At 29.5% G+C, this 22,852-nt stretch overlaps 1 protein-coding gene across 1 annotated transcript in view; it reads right to left on the minus strand.

The window, feature by feature from the left end:
- The window catches only part of LOC119674755 (protein dead ringer-like), a 162,226-nt gene that overhangs the window by 11,167 nt on the left and 128,207 nt on the right, over positions 1-22,852 (minus strand). The window contains exons 7-8 of the mRNA XM_038085910.1: positions 20,231-20,303; positions 4,807-4,990 (exon numbers count right to left, since the gene is read on the minus strand). Coding sequence (XP_037941838.1) covers positions 4,807-4,990; positions 20,231-20,303 — 257 coding nt within the window. The remainder of the gene's footprint in view (positions 1-4,806; positions 4,991-20,230; positions 20,304-22,852) is intronic.

Here is a 22,852-nt window from a genome sequence, read left to right on the forward strand (position 1 = left end):
TTACAAAACTGGGAACTTATTTTAATAGAGCTTTAATAGAGTTTTATAGCCAAAAAAGTAAGACCTTAAAGCAAGTTATGGGATTTTTCCCAAAAGATATAACTTAGTTCGGCATCTTATATCGAATGAAAAAATAAGATTCGATCCTATTTTAGGATCAGTTCTACTTTATATCCAGAAAATTTGACTCAGTGCAAACACCCCAAGTTGAAAATAATTAGTAATAATACAATTATGATAATAAATAACTCAAAATGTTTTGAAAACTTTCTTCGCAAATATTTCATCTCGAATGTGTTAATCTGGCCTATAAGGATATAGTTTAACAATAATATAAAACCATGGAGAAATTTAACTTAAGAAATATTAGGCATAATTAGCAGTTAATAATTATTTCATGGAATTTTGAAAATTTAAAGATTCATAAAAATTTTCTTTAAAATTATTATTATTGGTAACTATTTTTCAACAAACATTAACCCTTTTAAAAAATGTTTCAAAAACTCTTTTTACCTCAAAAATTTAAATTACTTATTTGAATTTTATTTAAATATTTAATTTAATTACTTGTTTATATTCATTTTGTTATTTAATAAATTAATATCGAATAGTTATTTTCCACTTATATTATGATATTATTATTATAGTTTTACAACATTATTCATTTAACTAAATTTTATTTATTTTAAATTGGTTTCACTTATACAAATACCTTATATATATGCAAGCTATTCTATTGCCAAATGAAAATATTTGAGTGGCCCAAAGCAATTAAAAAACTCGTAATTAAGGAAGAAGATGATCCATTTTTTATATAAAAATAGATGCAACAAATACTATCCAAAAAAAAAAAATAATAATAATTACAGGAAAAGAATTTATGTTTTAAAATATTGATTTATATATATTTTAAGATGGATTTTATGGGGAACAAAAATTTATAAATATTGATGTATGAAGTATTGTGAAACTTTGGTAATATTCAGCTTATTTTCCATTACATAGTTATTTCTTTTTAAATATTTAAATTTTTTTTTCATAAACAGAAAACGTTAGATTTTAAAGTTAATTTTTTTTATCGAAAGTGCCGCGTCTTATGACATAAAGAAACTATTTAAAAGTTAGAAGGGTTCGAATAGATATGAAACAACAACAACAAAAATTTTTTTAGATTTTAAAATTTGATGAAAATTTTCATTGCTAAAAGCGCCCAAAATGGTTAACTCATTAGCGATTCTGACATTGCATTATCAAGTTGCTTAAAAACTAAGTGCTTATAAAAGCACTGGTTTAGTTAATAAACTGACTGAAACTCAGACTGAGAAAAAGCCTAAAATAAAAAATAATGTACTAATTTCAGGGTCCAAGATCTGAGTCTTGGTATTAAAGTTATATTTTGAGCTATTGGCTTAGTTAATAAACTGAGAGAAACGCAGACTGAGAAACAGCCTAAAACAAACTGAGAAACAAAAAAATTTACTGATTTAAGGGTCTAAAATCTGAGTCTTGTAAAGAACATATTAATAAAGATCTAGATGTACCTTATATAATATATTAAATGTTCCGTTATGATAAGATATATAACTGATAATATATCTCATTCATTAGCTCTGACGCTACAGAATGAAAGTGAATATGTTCGAAAACTGTAAAGCTTACATGTATTAGTTTTCCCATACAGAAAATGGGGGTGTATGAAACTAAATATATTGAAAGACTGAATAACTTACATATATTAGATTTGCCATTCAGGAAATAAATAACTAAATTACCATCAATTATAATATTCATAAGACATTAACTTAAGATTTCCCTAAATTAGTTTCTTATTTATATATATTTATGTAGACACACAACATAATAAATAAGCAAAACATCACCAGTAGTGACAATTAAATGAAATATAAGAAACCAGGCTTCAAGGAAACCCTGAAGCATTTCCTCTATTTCAGTCTGGTTCCATCAAAAACTCCAACCAAATTCTTTTGGGTTAGGGTTATGTTACTTTCTGCTTAAAAAGTATCCGGATTTTGTTGTTTGTTAACTACTCCTTAAGTAATAGACCTTTTTAAAGTTTTTTTTTTGTTATGTTGGTACACCCTTTCTTAACATATGGTACAAATTTGAGCGCCATCTGTCAATTAGTTTGTTTACAGCAGCTGTTAATGTGAAACTACCTCAAGTGTATTCAGCGATTTTTACTATGGAAAATTCTTGTTATACGCGATTTTTTGACCAAACACGGCACCACTGTCATCGCTCAGGCACCATATTCGTCAGATCTGGATCCGTGCGACTTTTTTCTGTTCCCGAAACTCAAATTGCCCCTTTGTGGTAAGCGTTTTGAGTCGATTGTATCGGTAAAATAGAATTCGTCGAAGGAACTAAAAGCCATGCCTGCACGGGCCTACAAAAAGTGTATGGAAGATTGGGTTAAGCGTTGGCATATGTGTATCGCTTCAGAAAGAGCATATTTTAAAGAGAACATAAAATAAATTTGGAATAAAATTTAAATTTGTGTGTTTTATTTACAAAATCCGAACACTTTTTGAGCAGAACAGAAACTCATGCTCAAGTAGAATTCGAAATCGTTGTTGTTTTCAAATTAAACCAAAATATTGAGAAAAATATTGAAGAGAGAAATTTCGATTTGAATTTGGTCTCGGAGAGAAGACTTTGTGTTAACACCAACGTAGTAATAAATATGTCAGAATTTGTGCATTTAAGTAAATTCTAAATATATATTATATAGTAATATAAGAGTTTTATAGGAGTAAATAACTACCTATATCTTTGTATGGGTATGGTATGGATAAAATTAGGCACAAAAGAACGTATCTGAACGTAGTATAAACAATTGATCAGTATCCAAAGTAACTGTATAGTCAAACTAAAACTCACACAATTATTATAGTTAACTTTTCTCCAATTTTAATTACTTCCATCCCATATAGAGATTTCTTTTTATCTTTCATTAAATATCAGTAACTAATTAGACTGATTTATTTATACAATAATTGTTATGAAAATATTTTAATGGAAATTTGTTACTTCTCAGCAAGATACTCATAAAAGTGATTTAGTTTAACCACATTTTAACATATAGATAACATATTATTAAGTACTTAATTAAAAGTGATTTAATTTTTATGCTCCGTAATATATTACCTATAAAATTAATAAATTTTTATTCTTAAAGAGAAGAAAGAAAAAAACAATTTTCTTTTGTTTTTATAATAAAAATTAATTATAAAAAACAATATTGTTAGGACTTAAGTAATCTTTTTAACTGAGAAGTGCAATGTTAGCCTATGTGATTTAGTGAAAATTTTAACTAAGAGCTTGTGGTATATTATATATATTATAAAATTTTAATAGATTATTATTATTGTGTTTTAATATTAATGACCATTAAAACCGGGAAAACCTTTGAGTGTGCCACATAAAAATTATCTTAAATCTCAACAAGAAAAAGCACAATAGAGCGATTTATAGGTGGCAAGCCAATTAATTAAACTCAGTCCATAAAATTAAACAAAACTACCGAATTCCTAAAAAAAGATAGTATCCATACACAGTTGTACTTACTAAATACTATATTACTCTATACGTATGTACGGAGAGCCGGTGCAGTTGTGCAATAATAATAATAGGTAATTGTGAATATATATTTTTTTTTAAAACTATATAAAAGCATAACAGAGACCACAAAATAGCTCGTGAATAATGGAAACTTTAATTAATATTGTAATATTTTGCATAAGTGCTCAACACAATTTATGTATAATAATAATGATTTTCAATTGAATTTAAAATATACAATAAAAAAAGAAAACTAATTACGAAAGCTGCTACTAATAAAAATAATATTTACTAAAATTATGTAGCATTTTTTATTTTTTATTAGCAATTATATGTGGCGGCCTCCTTCGGCTTAACCTCAAGCCTGGCGCAGTTAGACTCACGTCTCGAGCTGCTGTATTTGCATAATTATTGTAGAAATCATAAGAAATAAATAGGAACGTATATGCAGCGAAACATTGAAATAAAAATACTTTATTTTAGTACTTTTTCAATAGATTTAAATATGAAATTATTTATGCGTTAAATAGTTAGAAATATTGTCAGTTGGTGGGGACGTCGAATACAACAATCGCCGTTTGTGGCATTTTGGGTGTTGCCTTGTCGTTACAGTTGACGACGTTGACGACGTTAACGTTACCGCTGCTGTTGTTGTTGGTGATGTTGATGTTGATGTATATCTCACCAGTAAAGTAAGACACCACAGAAAAAAAGTTTCAAGTTTCAAGTTAAAAACTTAAAATCCATAAAATATATAAAATTCAGACTGAAAACAGTGCACAACATTGTTGCATGCGTTCCACCACTGAGCTTAACTGCGGAGTGGAAAATTGACCAAATCGCTTGCTGTTAGCCAATAAAATTTTCCACATTTGCGGCTGTCAACCGAACCAGACGAGGTGAGCTCAACAGCATTGAGTTTTCACGTCTTTTTGTTTTTTTTTTGGTTTGGTTTTTCTGTGTGGTTTTGTAGCATTGCTTTTTATGGCTTTGCAAATTAAAAAATTCAATAATAAATAATAATTAAATAAAAACTTGGCAGCACTGCGCATAAACCTAAGAGACAGCACACAGCCTTTAAAACGCGGTTTAGTTATTTGCGCGAAATTATATACATGTTGTCGTCAAGCGTTTTGTGGTCGCGAAAATTATTAGTAAAATGTTTGAAATCTTTTTAAAAAACAATTTAAATATGTTTTTTTTTTATAATTTTCAGTTACTTACTGTGTACGTAATGTGAACGCTGCACTGGTGATGCTCGATGGCAAATGCAGACCTTTGATTATTTCCTGCCATAGCTTTTTATTTATCACATCCACTAAACCACCGCGTGCTATAACTAAATTGTACAATTCATAGAGATCGAGTACAGATTTTGCCATTATAGGCAGACGGTTAATAGGAGTGCCTAGAAAAAGTAAAAAAAAAATAGATTAGCATAATTTATACACATATTCTAAGAAAAAAATACCATAACACTTAATAAATAAGTCCCATATACATTAACACGAAAGAAAAAAAACATTGCATTACACTGATATGACAGAACACTGGACCATAGGACGGCTTGACCTACCCTATGATATATTCTGCATTGCGTGTCTACCAGTTTTCGAAGAAAGCAAACCAGAACACCTGCTGTATCTATGTCCAGGTTTGATCAGAACTAGTTTCACTCAGCCATATCTTCAGCATTAGTATTGGCCAGACTCTCATCTTTATAAACCCCTCGGGCTGGTTCTAGCTGGACCTTTTCTTTTTCACACATTATTACGAAGATTTGCAGATTCAAAACTGCTTACTTAGCTAATTGAGAAGGATTCGTTCCTCCCTCCACCAAATTTAACTAACTAACTACATTGATATGAATTAGACCAAAACTACTTTAAATTTCATTATTCATGTGTCTGAACCTCGAGTTATCTATAAACTGAAACTTCATCACTGACATAACTCGATAACCATTTTCATGGTTATAGACTCATGCCATCAGTGTATTGCCAAATGATAATATCCGGACTCGGTGAAGACTAGTCATCAGAGATACACCAAAAAAAAGTTATATACTTAGCCCTACGGATTATATCTATTTTATTAATTGGACTATAGTGTCTAGTTATTTTTATTATATATGGGTAAGATATGCTATCATTTATCATTGGTGAGGCTTGGTATAATGTCTTCTGGGCAAAAATTTCAAGCAACTAGCATTCACTATATTCGGATATTGTTATTTGGTAATACACTGAGGGCATGGATTTGTAACAATATAAGCGGTTAATTTTTTCATGGACCGACATCCTTGAACAAAGTTCAATTTGAACTGATTACAGAGATTTTGTTATTGAGAACAAATACTTTGTTATCGGAACTCGAATTGAAATATAAAACTTATTTATGGATCGATAAAGCTGCCTATTCTTTTAACAAAGTTCGATTTAAACCTATCACAGAAACTTTGTTATTGAGAACAGAGGCTTTATAATGGAAACTCGAATCAAAATAAAAGAAATTTATCATGAACCAGCATCATTGTCCATTCCCTTTATATAGTTCGATTTGAAACGATAACAGAGGCGCTGTATTTCATCTAGGGGGACAGAATTATATACATATTTATAGAAATGTCACCGTCTCAGAGGAAAATTTCAGCTACCATTAAACAACACTTAGGGTTGCTTATGCTTAAAAGAGTAACCCTTGTAAAAAAATGTACTGATAATTATTATCTGATAATAAAAAGATAACATAAAAGTAGTCATTAAATTAACAAATTTTCTTTAAACAAAACATGCTGGAAGGAGATTACAAGTGCAATAAAAATAGTGTTTCAATTTAATATCTGGCAATCAATCTAAATACACTTTAATTATCATTAAATGATTAAAATCGTTGCACGCCCACCCCCCTAAAGCGAAAAAACAACTGAGAATCTCGTTAAATTAAAAGAAAATACAAATGTTTTTATATGAAGTGTTAAATGCTTTGAGAAGTAAAATATTTCATGGTTTTCATTTGTGTATAAACGATTAGAGTTCTGTTTTAACGCTTAAATACAACAATTTTAATGTTAAATGATAATGCCGCCAGCGTTAAACAATCCTTCACCAAGATCACGAACTATTTTTTTATTTTAATGAATTCCCTATCAATTTCAATGCTTTTTATTTATAACGAAAAAAAAAAACCAATTCAAAAATTTAGGAAAAAAAAATTTTATGATCATAAAATTCCATTTAATAAAAAAGCAATTTGTTCTCGTATTTATGTTTGTAGTTGGTAAATTCTTTATTCCCAAATCCAAATCCTGCCTCTATGAGCTCTACTGTAGCTCATTTGGTGCAATCTTTTATTTTCTCTGTTTTTATGAGTTTTTGCCCCAAAGGAAATCAATCACACGAAATGATCGACATGTTGATTGAATGAAAAATGTTTTTATGCGTAAACAAAAGTATTTACAAAAAAACACTTCACTTCACTCCACTCCAGTGTTTTATCGCAAATGAACTCAAACGATTATTGATCGATCGATCATCTACCGATCCATGAATTTGATTGCTCTTATTTTAATGAGTCTTAAATGAGATTAAAAGCCAGCAAAAGTTCATATTGCATAATATTTGTATGCGAAGAGTCAAAATATAAATAAAAAAACAATAAACGAAAACATTTTGTAAAACACCTTCCAGCAATTCACAAAACAAAAAAAAAACATAAATGTACTAATCAAAATATTTTACTTGATCTTTTTTATTGATGTTGATCGATAAATATTTTTGTATATGGGCAGATTAAAAACATTCCCATAACAAAAAGATTTACTCCAATTAATTATTTTTTAAGAATAAAAAAAGATTTTGTTAATATAAATATAATATATGTTATCTATAAATATACGAGCAAATATATATGTATTGATCTTGACAACAAACCTACGCGACTACTATCTCATCGATTTTGATGAAAACTTTGATAAACTACGAGTATTACTTGCTAAGGGCTATATTGAAACATAATAGTTGTGATGGGTTAGTTCCCACCAATTTTGTTTAAATTTTGAGGAACTACAAATGTTATTGTTTAAGATTGAAAATTAATAGGACATACACGAATATTTAAATAAAACCCTCTCAAATGGATTGAATAATCAAAATTGATTTTATCTTATTTAGAACAGGTTCCATTGATCACTTTAATTTTGCTAACGCTTAATCCAATCTTACATATAGTTTTCGTAGAAAGTACTATAACTCTTACTTCGAATATTCTTTTATAGTTACAATTGGCTAGAAACTCCCCCTCGAAGTGATAAATTTAATTTAAGAAATAGAAAAAAGTCACACAGGCCGATGTTTTATAAGTACGACTACTCGTCCATCACTATTGCAGAAAGCTACTTCCTTGAAGCGATCACTTTAGATTAAGAAGTAGAAAAAAATTACACGTTAACCATGATAACCATGCTATGTTAAGTAAGTACGATGTCCGGTCGATCGTAATAGTTGATTTTTTGTTTAAAAACTTTTCCTTGTCATGATCATTTAAGCCTCGGAAGAAGAAAACAATCACACAAAGCCATGTTAAATAAGAAGAGTGTTTGGTTGATTACTTTCTTTGAGTTTTTGGTAAAAAGCATCTCCCTTAAAGTGATCATATAAGCTTTAGAAGTAAAAAAAAGCCACACAAGGCTATAATAGGCAAGTACAGTGTTTGGTTGATCACATCTGATAATTTTTTTTTGTCAAAAGCTTCTTTCTTAAATTGATAGTTTTGTTTGTGGAAGTAGAAAAAAATCACACGAAGCCATGTTAAGTAAGTACGCGCTTGATCGATCTCATTCGTTAAGTTTTTGCTCTCTTGAAGTGATCATTTAAGCCTCGGAAGAAGAAAAACATCACACGAAGCTATGTTAGGTAAGTGTGGTGTTCAATAGATCGCATTCGTTAAGTTAAAACGTATTTGTTACAGACTTTTTAATATGTTATATATTCAATTTTCACATAATTTCACATATATCCACTTACAATTTCCCAGAAAATTCTATATATATGCAATATAAACTTGCTATTTTAATTAAAATTTAAATAATTATTTCCTTAAGTATCTAAAAATAGTTAGTCAAAATATCTAACAAAAGTACAAGAAATAATTCTGCAAATTTTAAAAAGATATAATATTATTAATTACAAAACAAAAAACAAAAAAAAACTTGAAGAAATTTGATCAAGTAAAGAATGCACCTTAATTGCACCTTAGACGAGTGCAAGCCCATCCAATTTCTTTATTTAGAAATGTCTATCAAAAAAGTACTGCTGTCAATTAGTCTTTCATATACACACACATCTATCTGTACTCGCATATATAGTACTACTCCAGTATTTATGTTTCGAAAGCGTTGATTGACGTATTTTAATTTGGAAATGTATATAATAGTATGAGAATTGGGGAAAGATGTTGAAAATTAATTTTTTTTAATTTTCTGTTTTTTTTTTTCGTTTTTTAAATTAAATATCGAAGTTAATTTTTATTTTTTTAATTGAAAATATATTTTATATTATCTGATCAGTGTGTATTGTGTGCGCAACGCGAATTTCAAAAATAGTCCCCCACAATTTTTAAAATACTATATGCATATATCTATTTGTATTGTCCTTTTCACCCACACAATTTATCTAAAGCACATATTTTATATTTGATATTTTTAGTAAGTTTTCCTATGAATTTTCACTCATAATCAATCAAAGTAAAATTGTGCGCAAATGTGATTTTTCTTGTGGTCGTCAAATTGAGTTCTCCTCCCTGAGCATTGTGCGCATTCACAATAAAACGTACATTTATACGTATATGAGCACTACAAGTACCAGACACTGAGACATCGTTCCCAACGTTAGGAACGTCAAGTATGTAGTCACTGAACTATGTGACAGATTAAAATCCATTAAGTTGTCATGTCAAAAGAGGAAGAATATATATAATATTTATGTGTGAAAGTGTGTTTTTCTTTCGATTTATATTTTGTAATTATATATGAAATGAAATAAAATAAATATGTTAGAAAAAATAATAATAATTAAAAATTTTAAATAAATTAATATTTAATAAGATATTTCAAAATTTTTCTTCGTTATTATCTTTTACTTTACTTGAGTGTTTATTGCAGACAGCATTTAAAATTACTTTTTTGAAACAATTCACAAATATATTCTATCAAAATAAATGGTTTATTAATACTAGTATTGTAGTATGAGCTTCGTTACACCTAATATACAAAATTTTATTTTACGCTTAAGTTTTTTAAATTTAATATTCTAAAAAAAATGTCAATCACGATCAACTACACACAATTCCATAAACATTTCTATTACTATATAACCTTAAAATGGCAAGCTTAAGCATAAAATAAATTCAATGTTTTTGAGTGGTTTAATACTATAATAATAAATACATAAATAATAAACAGCATTAAAACTATTAATACTTATTATCCAAATAAAAAAATATTTAATTACTTAACAAATGCTTCGCTATATAAATTTGCTCCATATAACACAACAGAATTTGCTGATCAAACACGATTTGTCGCAATATAGACATTACGTTGTGCTGGTAATGTCTTTTTTCAACTAGTTAGGCTATTATTATTATTATTACGGAAAAGGGATAGTACACTGCAATCTTAAAGATCTATTATACCTCTTAGTTCGATTAGAGTATTTCTCAAAGTCCATTTTTTTTTTAATGAAAGACAGTGTAGACCCTATCTTTCCTAGTCTTGAATCGCTATGTTCATTGAAAAACCCTCCAATGTGTTTCTTCCGCTTGTGTATCAGTGCCGGGCATTCCTCTAGCACCTGGTATGCGGTTTCTCTCTCTTGTCTGCAGTATCTACAGTCTGAGTTGGATTGGATTTCTAATTTTGTTTGGTGATTATTCAATTTGCAATGACCGGTTAGTATACCGATAATAATTCATAGGTTATTCTGTGTTAGTTCTATACAATCTTTGAAACGTTTTAGATTCTAAGACCCTAAAAAACTTTTAGATTGCGATAATCTTGGTAGCTCTTCCTTATATAAGATAAAACTACCAAAAGACAACAGAGGACGCACGGTAAAATGGTCAGTGAACGTTTTCTCTTAAATTCCTCCTTTGAAAAATATGAAGAGGCCCAAAAGGCTTATATCAATGTTGATTTTGTATTCAGTTCCTCCTTTGCGAAATCTGTATAGGTGCAAAAGGCTTATAATGAGTTAAGACGACGATACCCCTACACAGAGTACTCAAACTAGTGGTAATACCCAAGCGATTCTCTGGTGGCTTGTGCAGCGAATATGCAGACTTATAACTTGTTAACAACAATTTCGACTAATGTTGAAAATCAAGACCCCGAAGGAAGCACGCATAGTTGTTGATAATAATTTTTTTTTTTCGAATGGTTTCTTAATAAGCTAACTTCAATTATTCTTATTAAAGGTACTAGGCGAGTTGATAAATACACGGTCTGACTAATAAAAACGCATTTTTATGCTTTAATATAGTATTTTAGCTCGACACATCATGTCCAATTATCTTTCAACATTTGGATATCTTAAAGATAATCCAAAATATACATCAGTTTTCCATTTTTTCCATTTGATGCAAATCTCTTTTCATGGCGGTATCTTTTCAAGTTTGGAAACAGGTATTAATTACTGGGAGCCAAATCTGGAGAATACGGTAAGTGAGGAAGCAATTCGTACCGTAATTCATTTAATTTTACAATGATTTTTATTAACGTGTGTTTTTATTAACTTAAGATGCATTGTCCTAAAATTTTTTTTTCTTTTTTCTTTGAGAAAGTGGTCGTTTTTACTTGATTGTCTCATTCAATCGATCCAATAATATGCAATAGTAGTCCGATGTTATTGCTTTTCCTTTTTCCAAATAGTCTATGAAAATTATTTCACTTGACTTCAGTCGATTGTTGAGTTCATGGCTGTTAGAGAGCACTACTCCCAGATCCTACCCATTATCTGGCTTATTGTTTTCCTCAGGTTTGAAGTAATGGATCAATGTTTCATCCATTGCCACTAATTGACGCTCACAGTCAGGTAGTTTCCAAACAATGTTTTAAGTGACAAAGTCGTTGTCATTTGTGGTCAATTGTGAGAAAACGCGACACTCATCTTACTAAAAGCTTTTTCATTCCCAAATATTCTTGTATAGTAAAATATTCGAAACATGTTCATATGATATATTTGTCACCTCTGCTATCTAATGCAATTTAATTTTTGGATCATTCAACACAATATCGTGGATTTTTTCAATATTTTTTATAGTTGTTGTGAGCTCTTTTGGACAACCTAGACGCTTTTCATCAAAGAACAACCACTTGTACAACCACGTTTAAATTCAACTTTCCAATATTTTAACGATGGTGCAAGGTTACCGTAAATAGAATCCATTTCCAATTTATTTGCATCATTGTTCATTCTTATCAAATGGAGGAATTTTATTACTGAACTATATTTTATGTTTTCTAATTTATAAATCATTAAAGTACACTAGCTCAATTATTTATTATATAAAATATAATTGATTCTGTTTTGACGTTGCCACCTGTTATGAAGTCAGGTAATTATTAATCCACCTAGTATATTTGATTAATTCGTTTTAAATTAAACTGTAAAATATATAACATAAACTTTACTAAATATTTATAAACTCTCCATAAAAGTTGGAGAAGAAGCAAAATAATCAGAAAGTTAAAACATTTTGATATTCCAAAATGAAAACTGTTGGTAATCTTGGTGAAGATATATTTTAAATAATGCTTAAACTAACCAAAGTTTAGCAGAAATGCTAAACAATGCATAATAATGAAATCATAATTTGAATACTGATTTTCTTGGACAACGAATGAAATTCGACATAGAACCAATAGAGTGTGATCCAAACTTAAAGTAATACTGAATCGATTTGTAAGCTATTGATGAAACTAAAACTCCTATTAAAATTATTTTAATTTGTTTTAATATCTTGCATACCCGTTATCTTGTATTTTGTATTTTTAGCATATCAATGCAATAAATAGAAATTGCAGACATGGAAAAAATTGCAATAATTGTTAGCTCACAAAAGCATACCAAAATGATGTACCAAGATAGATGTACCTATGTACTCAACCATGCACGAGTATCTGAAAATCACTGTGAAGTGCTAATCATTTCAGACTTAATAAATTCACTAGAGTTCGCATTTTCCACAAATAAGCGCTCACTTCCATATTGGAAAAGGAGAAAAAAAACTTGCAATTGCACATTAAAAGATTTTTACATTGCATTCTCGTGTAGACACGAGTTTGACGTTTGTCTACACTGTGACCATTCGCAAATATACACACCATAAACCATGTTGGAATGGAGTTGGCATGAAGTGCAGCATTACTTTACAACTTGGCCAACAAGTCAAATACACGTTCGGGATTGAAGCAGGTTGCTCATGAGTGAACAATGGTCATAATAGACTAAATTCGTGCTCGTCTTGCTGTCTATATAACGATCTATATGTCTATCGGTGTGTCTGTCTGTATGTCTGTCTGTATGTCTGTCTGTCTATCTGTATGTCTGTCTGACTATATGTCTGTCTGTCTTCATGGTTAACCCCACTGTTAAGTATTTTTTATAGTTACGTGTAACTAATACGTAAGCGTAAACGTAGCCAAATGTTTTTACGATGTTAATGAAATATAAGTACAAATATTATGCACACACAACCGATTTTTGAATATACATATTTACATGTATCTACAATACATTAACTTATATCTATTTAAGCATTGTATTTATTGTATTTATACTAAGGCATAGCTGTGTGTGCATATCCATCCGTCTGGTGTGGTCGTTTATCCGTGTATGCAACTCTTACCATAGCAATGTTATTTGCAATACTTTTTCGGTCTTCAACGTCACCATCATGTATAGATAGATAGATATATATATATTGTATTTGTAAATATAAAAGATATTATTAAAAAAATTGTATTTTAACGTACTTATTATGGCTAAGAGTTAGTAAGCCAAGTCAGACAGGGAGCGAGCGCTAGTACATTTCAAACGTTTGCATTTTAATGTAAATATAAACAAATTTAATGCATTCTTCACTAAATGAAAATATGAAAAGTGTAAAGAAAAATATATAAATATGCATATGGACTTATACGTCGTCGGAAGGCATACACTTCTCAGATACAGTTTTTCTTTTCATTATTACTTTTTTGCAATTATTTAGAAATTTGTCATATTTTCTTTGAGCAGACATTGAGGAACTTGTGGTGTGCAATGTGAAATAAATATTGCACATTGCGAGTAATACGACAAGGTGGAGAGCAAAATGGGTTGGTTGTTGGTTCATACTTGACAATATTTTTTTTTATGACATTTATACGATTTCCTTTAAATTTAATATTTAAAAGTTGGATTAGTATAACGTAAAAATAATTAAAATATTGCAGTTGCATAAAAATGCCTTTGTTAATGTTTCCAAGCTAATTAAAAAAATCATATAGATTTCAGCTGGCATTTGTTTAACATGTGGAAATAAGAAGGTAGCACTACCAGTTGGTATGGTTGCATTGGTATACATACATACGCGCACCTCAGAGGTTGATATACTCACGATATTTAATTTTTGACATTTCAAGCATTGAAAATTTATTTATTTATTTTCTTATTTCTTATTAAAAAATTTATTCCCAAAGTTCATTATCTGACTCCAAAAGGATTTCCACTTAAACCATAGCATTTATATGCTATATATAAGAAAAGTAACGCATTGTCATTATGAAAAATAAAATAAATATCTTAATAAAAGTACTTCAATAAATGATAATCTAAACATAAGCTACCTTTAAATGTGTTTTAAGTACCTTAAGCAAAAATCTAAATACCCAGAACAATATAGAGAGAAAGAAGTTATGCGACTTATAACCTATTCAAACGGCAAAAGTTAATTGCGATCGCCAGGTTCAAGTTTAAAACTGCGCGTTCACATGACATTCTTTTCGATTATAATCATAAACAGCAATTTGTCTCAAACTTATAAAAAAGAAAATGTATAATTTCATTAGAACAAAGTGATAATGAAGAACAGGACATGCAAGAAAGTTTAAATGCTAAAAACAATTAAACTTTAATAAATATAATTTGAAGAACTGAAGTCAGGTGGACCTATCTTCTATAAATACTATATATTATATACATTGACTTTTTCACTCAAAGACATTACTCCCCAATGCGCTTACAATACCTTTGAAGTTGTCAGATAGAAACGATCTACTAATTAGCAAACTCCTTATTTGTTTTAACTAGATGGATTAATTGATAGAAATATGTGTCTTTAAAGTGAACACTTTTTGCTAAAGTTCGTGTGCTGATTAAGCATTCGTGACCAAAATCCACGAATTGGGATACGAACTGCTACCCTATCCAACATATTCTCCAGATTTAGCACCCTGCGACTATTTTCTGTTTCCAAACCTCAAGAAATGGGTGGGCGGTCAGAGATTTGAGTCGAATGAAGAAGTCATTACCGAAACAAATGCGTATTTTGAGAAAACCTATTATTTGGAGGGAATAAGAAAATTGGAAAAACGCTGGACTGAATGTATCGAGCTAAAAGATGATTATGTAGAAAAATAAAATGTTTATTTGCCGAAAAAAATTTGTTTTATTCAAAACGTCACTGACTTATCAAACCTTCCTCGTATTTTTACAAAAAACAAAAACAGGAATTCCTTACTATTTGGTTACAAAATCCAATTGACTTACTATACCACAGTTCAGAAATTCCATTTCAATGATTTGTACTCGAATCTCGAAGAATGATCCCATATAGTAGTCATAGAAGAGAAGGATAGAGTGAGACCTGGGTATATGGCTGAAAAATAAAGAATAAGATAGGAATAAGTATATTCCTATACATTTATGGGATATAGCAATTTATATGACTGCATTTTTTTCGGCGAGAGTTTACTTTAACACACGGTATATCAATAAGTATTGAATCGTATAATCGTTTGTCGGTGATGATTGAAATATATGCAATATATCTCTTCCTTTCGATTTATCATTCAGAATTAATGCCTTGAAGACAATTGTTTATAGTTTCCTGATACAAAAAAATTTCTAATACAAAATAGATGTGGACTAATTATGATAATGAAATAATGAAAGGAAGCGCCAATTTTTAGTAAAATTACATGTTAAAAATTCTGAAAGTTCCAACAAGTTTAAAGACTGAAGAGGATAAATAGCAAAGAATTTAGATAGACTTCACAAACCACGAATAGATCGAATGTTGATATTGAATATTAGGAATTCTCCTAATGAAAGCAAAAGCGAATTTGCCGAAACACGTGTAGACATACACAAGCCCAGCATTAGAACTAAAAAGTTTAAAATATCAAAAATAAAAAACCGCATTTAAACCATTTTCGAAGTAACAACTGAATAATTAAAACAAAATTAAACACGAACAAATGTACTCAAATTCAAAGTCTATGGATCCATTTCTCATATAAAAGAATGCAATTTTAAAAAATTAATTTTTGATGAAAATTTACTTTGAAAAAAATAAATCTGTTTGTGAAATTCATATCGAAGAATTGTGTTTAGTGATGAAGATCATTTCTGGTTAAATGGCTACGTCAATAAGTAAAATTGCCGTATATGGAGCGAAGACAATCTTTAAGCCGTTAATGATTCATCATTACATCTATTAAAATTGACTGTTTGGTACAGTTTACACACTGGCGGCATCATCGGTCCTCATTTCACCTTCCTCGAAATGAGGAAGGTACTGCCGTTACGGTGAATGACAAGTGCCATCGAGCATTTCCGTTTTCAAAAATAAATTAGTTAAACATCGACGACATTTGGATACAACAAGACGTAAAATGGCGCAACTTGCCATACAATGCACGTAATAGTCGACTAATAATCGACTAACAATTTATTACGAAATCAATTTACAAATTATTTTATTTTCAGAAGTGGTCCTGTTAACTGGCTTGTTACCCCTCGTTCGTGCGATTTAACGCTTCTCGACCTACTTTTCATGGAGTTATGTTAAATCATTGATTTATGTCGACATACGGCCACATATATTACAAATATTGGCCAATAATTAGACTGATTAAATGAATCAAATGGATCAAATGGCCCAAAAATTTTATTTCCATAATATTTCTGTCCTGTCTTATCATTTTAAGTTCACATGCAGCTAAAAAAACACCCGATATGATATTTTTATATATTCCTCCTTTCTATACTAATCGGTTTCCATCGGTTCCAGTTGTTTCTCGTGAACATAACTTTATTTTATATCGATTAATTCGGTTAGTTAGTTTATAAATGATCGGAATACATACAAATGCACCAATATGTGTAGTAATACTGGTTAAAAATATATATAATTTTAATAATCTCCGTCATCTCCTTCAACACATTACAAACATCTTGACGAATTTAATGCCAAAACGTCACAATAGTGTGAAGGGTAAAAAAAATAATAATAACGAATAATAAAGGAAATAAAATTTTTATATCAGTGCATTAACCTAAAATGCACTTCATTTGAAGGAGTTACGGGTAACAACAAATATATAAAGCAAGTATTTCCCCTTTATAATATACAAATCAAATTAAAAATATGACAGTCATGAGTGTCATACGTAATCTCACGATTTGTTTTGATTATTTTGCTGAAGTGAGTTTACTTAACAAAAATTCTCTTCTTTTTTTATAATTCAATTTTACGAAAACCACAATAGCTACTGCATCTTGCATCTTGGAAGAGGAACAACAAATAAAAACTCTTCAACAAATTTTATTAACATAATTTTATATGGTCGTATAATGAGCTTCATTATTACCCAAGCATATTACAGCAACCGCCAAAAGGAATGACTGCAGTAATTCGAAATTAATGCATTCCATTTGAAGTAATTCATAATTGAATTGCAGCAAAATCCAAGCTACACACACCACAAACACGATGCACTGAGGTTTGGTATGCATCCCAACAAAAGTTTCCGTATTCGATATTCATTATTCCGAATATTCCGTATATTCCGTGTATGTATGTATGTCTTCATTCTAACTCAGCGCAGAAGTGACGATTCATTCAAGTGTTGATCGTGTGTCATTAATGATAATGACTTTGATGAGATGAGTTAAAACAGCAGTTGAAGTGTTGGAGTGTTGGTAGGAGCAATAGCATCAGCGGCATCAACGGCAGCAACAGCAGCAGGGACCATAATCATCTACAACAACAACAACAACAACAACAACAGCAACTCCAACGTCAGCTTCGGTGGCTATTCTTACACTTCAACAATTTAAATTTATATCATTGAGTTGACTACTTCATTTGTGGCTCCTTTTGAGTCAATTTTGTGAAAACAAATTCCAAGACATTTTTGAATAAATTTTATGACGACATTAATTATTTTCGGATTTTTTATTTAAATTTATCTTAAAAGTTTTTGATGAGTGGAAATCAACTTTTGAACTGTAAAATTGCAATTTGGTCACTTTCAAAAATTTCTATAGTCAATTATAATTTAACTATATAATAATAATTTGGAATGATTAAGAATGATAATTAAGAAATAAATCAAGAAATAAGTTAATAGAAACTTTTGAAGAATTAGAAAAATAGCACAGACTTAAAAATTTTAACATTGAGGGGTTCACACAATTCTAAAAAAAAAATTCTTTTTTTTTTACTACCGATTTTGATCAAGCATTCACTTTATTTGTGCTACTGTGTAGTAGCACAGACTTGAAAACTTAGACATCCTCAAAACTCGATTTCATTTGATATAATTTGATACCAATTATGGCTGACTAATTTGTAGGTTCGCAGTTCTTGTAAACAGTAACACACACCTCAATGAAAAGAAAATAAAATCATTTATTGACGATTCTGATTTAGCAGTCAATTCTGCTACATAAAAATTTTATTTCCCATTTCTCCTAATCGCCTTACTATAAATTTATTAATGTCCACAAGATCAAATATCTTAAACAGAACATCAAATATTCTTCTCTGCTCCAAATAGCTCATAACTTCCGTTTCATTACCACATACTTAAAATAAAGTCCCGTTTATAGTTTTTAAAGCCAAATCCATAGTTAATTAAAAAAAATATTTTTAAAGGACTTATATTTTGGATAGACTATCACCATTCCGCAGAACATACAAGGTATGCATACAAATCCCGTTCAGGTAAGGTCTTAAAATACATTTTAAAAAATCTTGAATGCATATTTAATAAATCCGTTCTAGGGACAGAACTTCAAACACCAAATATTGCTTATAACAATATCTACATAGTTGTAGATCTCTATCTTGTATAGTTAGAGACCAAGAGATCAGATTAATCTAACCTAACCTGTATATTAGATATCACTAATCTTGATCAGTTCACGAATGCCCTAATTCTGCCAGACTTGGAATTTGGATAGGTACTGTACGGACGTCTCTTTTTCTTCTTCTTCCACATACGATCTTTTGTCCTGATTAAAATTCTATTTATCTACTGTTTGTAATAGGTGCTTACTTATATATGATGTGTCCACATTACTATGTATTTTAATAGTCCGATCAAAGCTCAATACTAATGTATATTCGTGATTTATAAATATAAATCACAAATAAATCGGTTCGAATATAGATCTACAGGTCTCAGTACTAATTCTCCCAAAATAATATGCTTAAATTTCCGCATATTTTTAACTCTATTTATTATTATTATTATTTCCATACCCCATTAGGAGCTTAAGGAGTCTACAAAACTTTTCCACTGGTTTTTATTTTGTGCTATTGCTGTCTACTTATTAAACGATTTTGCCGTCTCCTGCTGAACTGTACTTCTCCAGGTCATTGCTGGTCTGTCTCTACGCCTAGTCCCCTGAGTGTTGCAAGTAAGTGCAGCATGCACCAAATCTTCATAACACTTACGTACTGTGTATCCAATTTAATTCTATATGCTTTTTTATTCTCATACATTCAACATTGTTTTCTGTTTAGGTATATTTTTGTAACTATTCTATTGGAAGTACTCCATAATGACTTAATTATATATCTACCTTTGTGAACTATCTTGAACGAAATATTTATTTCCGATAACTGCCTAAATGTGTATGAGTATATAGAATCCTCTTTCTAGAAGTTCATGTTAGGAGTGAAAAAAAGGCTCTTAGTATAACGAATAGCTCTATTTAAAATATTAGAATTAAGTTGCAAAGAAATAAAGAGTATTGAATTATAAGCTTATGAAAAAAAAACTATTAAAAATGTGTAAACAACATGAATCTTCACGTACAATAACGATTAATAAAATAATATATACTAGAAGATATCATTAATTGATAGTAATGAATAGTCTAAAAATTTAGAATTCCTCATTACACAATAGTATCTTAATTACAAACCACTACCAATTATTTTAAAGAAATTAATTTTTCTAACTTATTCCTAGTTACTGAAAACAGTTTCAATATTAACCATATGTGCTTTATATTAACAACATTAAAGAACATAGTTCACTCCATTCTTTTCAAAAAAGGATTTAAAAAACTTGATGGAATAAAATTTAACTTACCTCTTTTCTGCATAAACGAAAACAAGTCATCCAGAAACTCTTTACGTTTAGGATCATCATTTATTTCGTAAAGCTGAAATAGAAAAACAAAACCCAACATAAGTACAACTTTTTTTTTTAACAAAACTCTATATTTTAATAAATTTAAAAAAATATCTTAATTAGCATAAGTTTTCTTTAAAAGCAAAATTATTTCTCAAAAACAAAAAAGTAAAACTCTAAAGATCACTCGAAGCTTGACCTCAAAGGTCAAGTCTCAACCATTAGATTATTGTTTGAAAAACAAACCCTCTTATTATGCCATTGTCTCATCAAAACAGTATAAATTTCAAAAAAAGAAAACCCATAAGCCTATTGAAAACTACAAATAAAAAACAAATCAGAATACAATAAGAAATTCATTGAATACAAAACTAATTGATACAATGGTAATAATATTGTAGATGCAATCCGATAACCCCTAGCACGCTACCCATATACGAGTAGCAACACAGTACTCGTATTCCCTTTTTACAACACATCTTTTTGTTTTGGTATCGAGTCACCTTAGGTGTTGACCATGTCACTTTAACATGAGAAATTAAATTCATATTCATCAAAACTCTGCTTTACACTACAATCCAATCCAATCCATTCCGATTCATTCCAATCGAATACAATCCGACAACATAGTTTTGGGCTTAAAACTCAATGAGCGTGAAGTTCGTTCATTGGGTTGGTTATTCGTATCTGTGAATGCATTTATCTGTGTTTTGAGAAGAGCAGCGTTTCAGTAGGAATGCAAGCAATGCAATTGCAACATCACACATTGTCTCTTCCCCTACTGTTTTTTTGTTCTCTTATCAATGGTGATGTGATGTGTTGTGATGTGTTGTGTTGTGCTATGTTGTGTTTATGGGGTGATAATAAAATGTGTAATACTGCGGCGTTGTGGCAAGATAAATGATGCTAAATTGACATGTTATTCGCAGTAGCTGAATGATGATTTTCTCTGTGTAGCAAATCAGACAGAAAAATATGAACGCTAATTTGACAGTTTTTAAGGAGTGATAATCACATTGTTCGATACATGTTTGTACAATACTTAACAAAACAACAATAAATATAACAACAACAACAAAGTAAAAAAATTTGAAAAAAAAATCAATTTATGAAAGCACGTTTTTTGTTGTGCTAATTATGAATTGTTTGTTTTTAATTATTATTTACTTAAAATTTATTTATTTAAATTTATTTTCACATACATATGTGCTGTGAATATTTTATATTAATTATTTTTATTTAACAATTTATTTCAACTTATGCTGCTCTGAGTATTCTTATATGCAGGCAAGGTAAGTGAAAAAGTTACATATCCGACGGCAAATAGAATGTACAGTACAAATAGAAATCAGTTGAATACAAAAATTGTATCTCCTCGGGATGTTAACAGAATAAAGATTAAAATTATGAGAAAAAATATATATGCATAGTATATGTATAGTTAAAGGTAGGTCTATTACTAAAACAAAAACACTAACACGAAAGCCTTAAAAGTCTCTCATAGATGGAAGAAAAGAGTATGCCATTTTTGAATGATTTGTTTCTCTATCATAACCCAAGAGCTCCAATAATCGTAGTAAAATTTTATATCATGATGTATCATTTAAAACTAACAACAAACAATAATACCAAAATCTTTCCGACGGCTTTATAGTATCTACAAACAAAACAAAAACCCATAAGAGTGTCTTATAGATCCATAAAAAAAAGTAAACCAACTCATATGGTTCATTTCAATACAACGCTCTTCAATACCATCACTAGATAGTTTTATAAGCAAATATATATCATCATGAAACTGGCGACAGCAGTATCAACTGAAAATAATACCAAAAGTTATCCAATAATTTTACAATATGTCTTATTACCAAAAAAAAATAGTAATAAAAAAACCTTAAGAGTGCCCTATAGATACAGAAAGTAAAGTAAACCATTTTGTATGAATCATTTTGTATGAACTAACATGCTTTAAGGTCTCAAATACTAGCATTAAATAGTTTTATAACTAGCATTAAATAGTTTTATAAATAAATATATATCATCATTCCACTAATGACACTAGTATTAACTGAAAATAATACCATAATCGAAACAACGGCTTTACGATATATTTTATAACAAAACAAATACTAACACAAAATCTAAAAAAGTGTTCCATTAATTAAAGATTATTGCTTTTGTTTGATTTATTTTGACATAAGGTCTAGATAGTTTTATAATTATATAAACATCATCATACAGAACTAACAGAATTATCATCTCAAAATAATAATAAAAATATTAACCTCACGGTACCTTTTATTACCAAAACAAATACTTGTACAAAAGCCCTAAGAGTGTCTTATAGATGCAGAAAAAAAGAGTAAGCCATTTTGTATGAATCATTTCAACATAACTCAAGATCGCCAATACTAATACTAGGTCAGTTTAAGTATTAAGTATTAAAAGAACTAACTATAGCAATATCTACAGAAAATAATAACAAAATCCCTTTGGCAGCTTTATAGTTAGGCTTGTGACTAAAACAAATTATATCCCAGGAGTCATTAAGAGTATTGCGTTACAGTTAAAAAAAAATAG

Source organism: Teleopsis dalmanni, chromosome 2 (assembly GCF_002237135.1).
Source record: "Teleopsis dalmanni isolate 2A chromosome 2, ASM223713v2, whole genome shotgun sequence".
Classification (NCBI taxonomy): Eukaryota; Metazoa; Arthropoda; class Insecta; order Diptera; family Diopsidae; genus Teleopsis; species Teleopsis dalmanni.